The sequence below is a fragment of the Microtus ochrogaster genome, chromosome 10 (assembly GCF_000317375.1).
Source record: "Microtus ochrogaster isolate Prairie Vole_2 chromosome 10, MicOch1.0, whole genome shotgun sequence".
In the NCBI taxonomy this organism is placed as follows: domain Eukaryota; kingdom Metazoa; phylum Chordata; class Mammalia; order Rodentia; family Cricetidae; genus Microtus; species Microtus ochrogaster.
This window is the reverse complement of record NC_022016.1, coordinates 81,425,394-81,434,445: the sequence shown is the minus strand read 5'-3', so window position 1 is coordinate 81,434,445 and position 9,052 is coordinate 81,425,394. Positions and strand designations below refer to the sequence as shown.

The 9,052-nt window shown below is 50.0% G+C and overlaps 1 protein-coding gene across 8 annotated transcripts in view; it reads right to left on the bottom strand.

The window, feature by feature from the left end:
* Camta1 (calmodulin binding transcription activator 1) overlaps positions 1 to 9,052 on the bottom strand; it is an 805,451-nt gene that overhangs the window by 405,453 nt on the left and 390,946 nt on the right. For all 8 annotated transcript variants that reach the window (XM_026782149.1, XM_026782147.1, XM_026782148.1 and 5 more), the window contains exon 2: positions 6,607 to 6,742. In XM_026782149.1, the coding sequence (XP_026637950.1) occupies positions 6,607 to 6,742 (136 nt within the window). The remainder of the gene's footprint in view (positions 1 to 6,606; positions 6,743 to 9,052) is intronic.

The following is a 9,052-nucleotide window of genomic DNA, read 5'->3' as shown; positions in this document are numbered from 1 at the left end:
TGCTGCTCTTCTTAGCTTTTGCATGGGTGTTGAGGGTCCAACCTCGTGTCCCCATGCATGCATGGGAAGCGTTTTATCCCCTCCCCAGGTCCTGTAACTGTGTAACCTGTAGGCTACCCTTTTCCCAGACTTTTCCTTCCTCTCCTCTCCTCCTTTTCCCTCCCCTCCCCTCCCCTCCCCTCCCCATTTCTGCCATCTCCCTACTCCTCCCATGCCCCAACTCCAAGTTTTAGTTACACGAGCAATGGAGATTAACTATCTACCCCATAGGAGAACCAGGTCAAGTGAAGCCCAGGCAAGACAGTGACAGAGAGTTTCCCAGACACACAGCACACCTCACTCCCAGACTCCAGGAGGGGCGAAAGTTAGGTCACCAGACACTCTAAAACCTGAGTAATAGGTTAGCAGAGAGAGGGTCCTATGGCGAAAAGTACTTGCTGCTCTTGCAGAAGACCAGAGTTCGGTTTCCAGCGCCCTCACCTAGAAGCGCACAGCTGCCTACAACTTTAGCTCTGATTGTGAAGGGCACTGCACTCATGTGCACAATCCCACAAATAGATTCCCACACACACACATCACTGAAAATAATTTAAAAAATTTAGTTTTGTAAATAGAATAAAAAAGCTTGTTATGCAAACGTGAAGACCCAAGTTCAGATCTCCAACACCCACATAAAAAAACAGGCATGGCAACACACATCAGCAACCCCCAGGGCTGTGAGAGCATAGACAGGAGAATCGTGGCCACATCCCATGGAAACATCTGGCTTTGTTTCTGCACATTGCCAAGCATGACATTCTCGCTCCACACCCAACACCCTGAAGTCCCCAGTGTCCAGACATCAGACAGAAGCGTTATAGCATAGAAGATATAACATGTTTAATCATCTGTGTGCTGGACACAGATCCATCAAAGAGAACACTCCTGAGACAGGCATGGGTGAAGTCTGGGGGAAACAGTACGAGGGGGTATTTCCCTCTGGCTGAAGAGGAGCAGGGATGAACCCCGGAAGACTCAAAAGTCAGTGGCCACACCACAGAAAGAAACATGGTCTACATGAGGGATGCTGTCCATGCACGGCAAGTCCCCAGGAAATACCAGGGACCGAACACAGCCCTTTCCAGAAAGCAGCAACTGTATTGGTCAAACATACACAGTGGGAGTGGCAGGCCGCTGGCCCCTCTGAGCCTCTGTGGTCCCTTGCTTCATTAACCTGTTTCTCTCCTTATCTATTCCCTGCCTTTTTCCAGACTTGATTTGGGCCCCAGACCTGTTTGGGCTGACTACTGCCAGCATTTCCCATCATCTGCAAGCAAGATACCTATTTATCTTATGGCCGGGAACAGAGCTGAAGGGATCTGGCTCTGCCACGAGGCGGTTATTTCATGCCCTGTTAATTCCTAATGCAGTAACTACAATATCGTTTCTACTTTCGAAAGAGGTACTTTTTTTTTCTCCTTTTTTAATATGTGGCCTAAGTGCTCAAATAAAGAACATCATTCTAATGAGGACAAGTCCCAAAATGTAACCTCATTACGGTCACTGCTGCGCCAACGCCGGCCTTCTAGCTTGAAGGCAGTTAATGGAGAAATGAGGGACACTGGGTTCTTTCCAGGCAGCACAAACAGATCAGCAAAATGTTCACATCCACAGATGACAGTCAGAGGAAATGGACTGGCATTTCCACTCAGGGACGGGCCAGGCCAGGGACCGCCTTTCATCACAGAAGGATGGGTTCTATAGGAAGCAGGGCTGGGTCCCGTCTCCCACTCCATCAGCAGCCTCAATGCAAGACCCGTTCACTGACCCCAAGGGCAGACTGTCTTCACCAAAGGACAACGTGAGATAGGAGCAAAGGGCCCTGTAGTAGAACCCTATCCCCTGACCACAACAGCCATCGTCTTCATCAGAGCAGCTGAAAGTCTTCTCAAGTCACCCTTAAGATCAGGCTTGCTGAAGCTACCTTGTAGGAGGAGGGATGGGGAGGGTCACATGACCCTCACCTTAGAGCTTGTGGTGTCTCCTGCACCTCTGCACCAGCTGTAGGTAATCCTGCCTTGTGGTCTTGGAGGTGCGACAGATAGACTGTGGGGGGCTAACTGGAGAGGGGGCTACAGCTGCGCTGCTATGGGGACATCCCCATCGTTGACTTTGGGGTGGTGTGGCCATTTTGGGAAGACCTGCTTTCATTTAAGCACTTTCTCACCCTTGCCCTGTCAGTAAGCACAATAAACCCTTTAATTTCCTTCGCGTTAGGAGTTGATAGAACTGCACCTCTGCTGTCACCGATTATCTGGGGGGAGAAAAAGACTGTTTATAGCTACCCATGAAAAGTTTCATGCAATAATCCAGGCACACAAGAGTGGATATCCAGTTTGGCCAGGGCTGGAAAAGATGCCCACAAGCCACCATCCAGTCAGTCGATGGGAACGGGTTCACAGAGGGCTTCTCGGCAGATTCTACCATGGCTCATGCACTTCCTAACCTTTATCCATCACCTAACACCTCCCCGTGCTACTGTCCTAACGCCAGGTCTGCCTTCTATGCTGACCGGATTTTCCACACAGGACCTTGGAATTCTTCCGGCACACATCAAAACCCTAAGATTTTTGTCTCCTCCTGAGATTATGGACCACACACCCCTCTTTGTACCCCTGAACCTCCCAGTACCTGTCACAATGACAGTGGGTGACAAGTACCCAATAAGTAGATGAAGGATGGACCACACCAGGTGAATAGTGTGGGCTCAGCTGACCTGAAACCCTAAAGGTCACCCTGAGTGCCAGGGACAACAGTTATGCTTAAAGCTGAGAACTCTCAGGTTCCAGCCCCAGCTCTGGGACCTATGAACCCCTTTCTCTGAAGGCCTGACTTCTCCATCTATGTAACAGATATGACAGCATGTGTTCTGCATGGATGTCTGCACCAGACAAAGCCAGTACTCTTCACGGGAGATTTGCAAATTCGTGATTGTCTACACACTGAGGGTACAGCTCCCATCTCCCTGGGAACCCAGCAGAAATGGGAGAAACGGGAGCTGGTCTGGAGAAATGAGAGCTGGTCTGGATACAACACACACCAGGAGTCTGAGGACAAGGGTGAGCGTCGGGGGCCAGGGAAAAGGGCCCTAGACTTGGGGAGGACTCTTCCAGAAAGGCTCTCTGGCTGATTGCTGCTGTCACCTGACAAGTGTGAACACAGCTGCGGGAGTTCTTAAAGCACAGGGATCTTTAGAGCAATCCTTTCCGGGAACACCAGATCAGCCGACAGGAGTCAGCTTGGGGGCAGGACCCACTTCAGACCTGCTGAGGTCTCATTTGTGATCCCCTGACACCTCAGCCCCTTTTCCTCTCCTCTCCTCAGCTCTGCCCTCCCTGAAAGCTTATTGCGCAGCCTTCTCCTTGGCCCCTAGACAAGACAGCTGATTGCGAAGGAACAGCTAGTTAGCTTCAAAAGCTGCTGCCCACACCCCATGCCCCGCGAACCCTGTGCCTGCCGAGGAGTGATGTGTGTGAAGGCCCCAGCCCACAAGAACAAAAGGAGTCAGAGCTGAGGTTTCCTTCTGCTTGCTGGAAGTTTTCCTGGCCTCGGGGAAGGCTTAAAGCAAGTGATATGTTAAATGATAGACCCAGATGTCTTTATCATGCCCTTGAATGAAGGAACCCCACTGGGATAGTAAAGATTTCACAACTCTAAAACCCTAGTTGTCCATCCAGCTGGAGGGTAGCTGGAGCGGACTAGGGCTTGGGGGACACAGGTGCTAGCCACAGGATCTGCCTGCTAAATCCACAGGGAGGAAGCAGACTTCTGACCGTCAAGCCTAGTAGATAGTACCACCACAGCTGGCGAAGACTGCCCACTGGGCTTCCCAGTCCCACTCCAGATCACAACTAACACAGAAACACCAAGGATGAAGTGTGGGGGCTGATATTGCCAAAAAGCCCTTCCTCTGGGCTATTTAAAACTCCTAACCGTGGAAAGGCAATTACTTCAACAAGAAGGAGCCCATTCCCATGAATAAGAGGGAAAAACTCGAATTCCGTATTGCACACAGTACCATCTTCTGAGGACCAGTGTGCCGGAGGGTGTAGTGGAAATGGTCATTGCCAGTGCTGGTGGGCATGTAATTTAAACAGTCGCCCAGAAGCAATTTGGCATTGTCTAGCAAAACTAAAACTCTGACACCCAGCAATTCCAGGTCCAGACTGTTTACGTGCCCAAGAAGACCCGTATAAGGATGCTTAGTCAGGCAGTAATGACGATACTACAAGTCTGAGCGAGAGGGTGCTCAAAGTCAAGGGGACAAGATTATGTCCAGAGAGGAATAAGATGAGCCACTTAAAAATGGCCGGAAAACAACATAGATTCGGCTTAGCTGGAGATATTAAGTGACAAAGTGTAAAACAACATGTCAATTACTCATACACGCGCAACCGTCCCCAACTTCCACGAATTCATTTCACACCCCACCTAGCCCGAGAAGCATCTCTGCTCGCTGCAGTCCATTCTAGACTCCCGGGGACACTTATCCTAGATGCTCAACCTTTCACAGCTCCGTGCACTGCAAATGAGCGTGATGTGCAAACATGGCCGCCTTCTTGCTCCACCCTGAGTCCACGGACGGTGCACACACCTCCCTCTTTCTCTGTAGAGAACACACAAAAGCAAGTACACAGCCAGTACTTGCTGCCTGGTTCCGTGGGATAGCACTCCAAGTGAACCGGGAAAGACCAGCCACCAAGAGGCGTAGCGGAAGGTGGCCTCCCTCTCCAAAACACCAGAAACAACATTGGCCAAGTCATTGCCAGGGAGGCCTCTCAGTCCCCCCCACTCACAGGGGCTGCTTGCTCCTGGCCAGCAGGTCACTGACGGCCCTCTCTGATCTGCATGTGTCCCCCCTCCTCCACATCTGAGGAACCAGGCTGTAGTCTGCAAGGCTGAGTGCCACAAATAACTCCCAACATAAATATGGCCTAAAAATAGCCATAAATCATCCTCATTCCATCCGGTGACAATTCTAATTTATAACAAGAGGGGAGAAAATGAACACGGTGGTTTTTTTTTTTCCCCTGGACTTCCAAGCTACTGCTGAGGACGAATTCCACCCTGCTGTTAGTTACAACCAGGAGTTCCTGATTTACGCATTACTAAAGATGAAATATACCAGAGGCCTCCAGGCACGGGGGCTGCTTGCTGAGGTTTAGTGTGAATTCCTGCAGGCTTTCAATATCCCTGCATAAGTAGCTTCCTTTCTCTTGGTCCCCACCCAAGCTTTCTTTCTCTCTCTCCCTACCCATTCTTCCATTGTGGGGCGGTAAGAGCCCGTCCCCCCAGAGAGCAAGCCCCAACTCTCTGGGCTCCCTGCAAGAAGGGCTAATGCGTATGTATTAGCAGGATCCTGGTCACAATGCTGGAGATGGCTCTTTCCAGCAGCACGTTCGGGTAATCTGCGCATTAATGTTCCATGCAGTCAATTAAACTGCACACGAGGCAGAGGAGAGGAAACGGGAATTTCTCATACCGCGGCTTTTCTTATTCATCACCATAAAACAATTCTTATTGGTATATTAAAAAAAAAGCACATACACATAAAATGAAAGTTATCTCTCTCCATGGGGTAATATAATAAAAGCCATTTGATGCTATTTTTGGCAGCCATAAAAGCACATAATTAATACAGGGAAAAAAATCATCATGACAAAATGTGTCCCCAAAACCGACAGTGCCCAAGGGCAATCCTTAGAACTCAAGTGGGCTCACAATCCTCGCACCACTGAGATGGGCAGACACACACTCGACATGACAGTAGCTAGGATGCCGGCCTTTACCTCTCTGAAATGCCAGCTGGATTATGGGAGGCTTCTGAGATCTCGCCCATGGTATCCCTGGCCACATCCCTTTGAGAGTGGCAGGCAAGACCCTTGGTGGGAACACTGAGGTCTTCAGGACACCTGGTTGGGATCCTCTGATGGGAATGGACTTTTCTGTGGCTGTTCATGTTAGAGCCAGAATAGCAAGGTGGCATCCAGGAAACCCAAAGCTGAGTTTGTTCCAGATGCTGAGCCCATTCCTACAGATCCCAGATCCCTCTCTCTCCACTCCAGCACTGCAGGAACCTTGCTCACTCGAGAGCCCATCTCATTATCTGTTGAAGCTGAGACACCCCACAGGGAGATGAAATTTTAGTCAGCATGAGGAGAGCTGCCCAGCTCTGATGGTCACTACCAGTTGGCTGAAGCACCTGGAGAGGATGCTTCCTCACGATGACACCCGTCTTCCCTGAGACCTGCACCCCAGTACAACCCCAAAGCACCTGGAAACACAATGATAAACATAGTAGAGAAACCCCCAGGCACTGTGCCAATCCCCATCCAGACACCAGTGACCCCCTGGGTGGAGCACTTTGGCCATGGTCAGCTCCAAAGAAAACAGAAGAGAAACTCTGGGGTAAGCGGACAGAAGCCAACGCCAACAGCAGGGACTTGGCAAACTAAAATTCCTTTGACAGTGGTGACTGGCATCAGATTGTTCTCAAGCAATTCCAAATTCTCTGTGGCGGCCCGTAAATGACACCTGGGGGACAGGAGAGCCTTTTCTGCCCTTTACCTCGACTCCCTGGACTTTGAGCTTCATGTGGTCCTCTCTGGTCGTCTTCCCATCTTTCCTCTTCTTCCAACAGTACCCGTCTTTCCTGTACTTCACTTTCTTCCTGTTGTAGAGTATCATGGAGCCATTCTGCGGTCTGCAAGCGACAAATGGTTAAGTTACCGAGAGAACTAAGCAGAAGGGAAATTTATGAAGAAAGATACCGCAGACCAGTAAAAGTCTCTACAGAAAAGCAATATTCCACATTTGCTGGGACGTAATTTTTCACCTTTTATTGCCGCTCCCTGGATTAACCGTGTTTTACGGCCAGCCAAAATTTGCTTGTGGATTTGGTACCTAATGAATTAAATGTGTCAATGATAGGCTTAAAAAACAACCCCTTAGTAATTTCCTCCAAACTAATCAGGATATATGATGTGGGGGGCCCTGAGCTCAGTAGTGTAAAGTAGGCAAAACAGAGAGAGGGGGGGAAAAAAAGCAAAAAGAGCCAGGGGTGTTTGGCAGACTGCAATATCTTATCTCTTGTAGAAGGATTTTCTACACATCTTTTAATCCATCAGCCAGCATTAGGGAATAAATAAGTTTAACGCAGACGCTAGATGACTACATTAAGAGCAGACCAATAGAAGCAGCCCTGGTGCTGAGGACACCACTCTTGATTCATTGCTTGCATTTAGATGACTGCTGGATACAGACGAGCATCATGGTCCTTCCTCTCTGGCAAGCAAAGTACCTGATTCCTCCCCATTTGGGCTTCAGCTGTCAGATATCTTCGATATACCAGGAACCCTCATCTATTCTGTCCGTGGCCATAGCAGCTTTGGAAAATGGCAGTTCGTTTTCTAAATGCATTCCTGTGAGGTTGAAAAGGAACAAGCATGGCTGAGGACAAGGCTCCATCAATAAAGAGATTGCCCTGGAGGTATGAGGACCTGTGTTTGGATCCCTAGCACTCATGTAACAGCCTGGGAATAGTGCTGGATGCCTATAGCCCAGCACTTAGGAGGCAGAGCCAGGAAGATCAGATGTTCTAGGTCATTATGGCTACTTCGTGTGTTCAGGGCCCACCCAGGATATACAAGACCTTGTGTCTGAAAACAGAATAAGACATTGGAAGTACCAAACAAAACAGAATCTAGACTTTTCCAAAGAAAAAGCATACCCCAGTCACAGAGAGTAGAGGTGTGTGTGTGTGGTGTGTGTGTTTGTGGTGTGTGTGTGTGTGGTCTTTGGGTGTGGTATGTGTGTGGTGTGGTGTGCGTGTGTGTGTGTGATGTGTGTTTGTGGTGCATGTGTGTGTGTGGTGTGTGTGTCCGTGCATCTGTGTGTGTGTGGTGTGTGTGTGTGTGTGTGTGTGTGTGTCTGTGAGTGTGGTGTGTGTTTATGAAGGTGCTGTGGTGGTCATATATTTTGGGTAGGAATTTACAAAGCGCGAGAGAATTAAGGCCCTCCCCTAGCTGCCAGCAGGTGCTGTGGTAAGCCGTTCCCAGAATAAAGCTGCAGCAGGTGCAGATGTGGGCAGATCCAACCCTGAAGCTAGCACGCTCACTCAGGGGCTGGCTGTGTGCCACCTGCACCTGTCCACTAGGCAAAGAAAGACTTGCTCGTGGTTCTGTGTGTGCCTGTATTGGCGCCTGTGGCACTCCATCCTCCTCTGAGCCAGAGGAGGCGGTGCTGCACAGGAGTGTGTCTGTTAGAGCAGCTCTGGAGGTGCCTTGGCTTGTGGCTTCTATGCTACAGTAGAGGTTGGGGAAAGAAACACGCCAATCCATCCTCCCACCACTTGGGGAGAGCCTCCCACCCCTAACCTTCCCTTTCCGGTTGAACAATGGGCCATTTCACCACCCAGGACTGAACACTGGCTATTGATGGCTTAATCTTCCATTGTCTAGAGGGCAAAAAGAAAGCCTCGGGGTGGCTACAACTAATTATGGTTCCCACCCAGTCCGACTGTGTCATCCAGCAGCCCCGGGAAGACTAAAGAGCAATTCCATGGGAAATTATAGACTTTCCGAGGTGCCTCCCTGCACTCCATTGTTCCCTGATCAGGGTGCAATTGGTTGTCATTGTTGGTTTCCTCCCCCAGCCTGCACCAACCAAAACAACCACAGGAAACGGCCCTACACACTGCTCACACACTGTCACCCGATGGTGGCTATCTGTGCCTATGGGTTTGCATTTTACCCCCCCCCCCCAGTCAGTTTCCTTCTCTTCACGGGAGAGGGGCTTGCAGAGAGGGGAGGAGGTGTGCTAGTCTCCTTCAGTCCCAGCAGCTCTGGGCATTTGCACTGCACCCTCAGAACACTGTGAAACTTCCCAGTCCCTCAAACACCCAGCAAAAGGTCCCCAAACCCAAGCTCCCATCCTAAGGCCAAAGAGAGCAAAGGATTATGTTAGGGCAAGAAAACGGACTCCGTGTCCCTGTCCTCTCATAGGGGTGAGGACA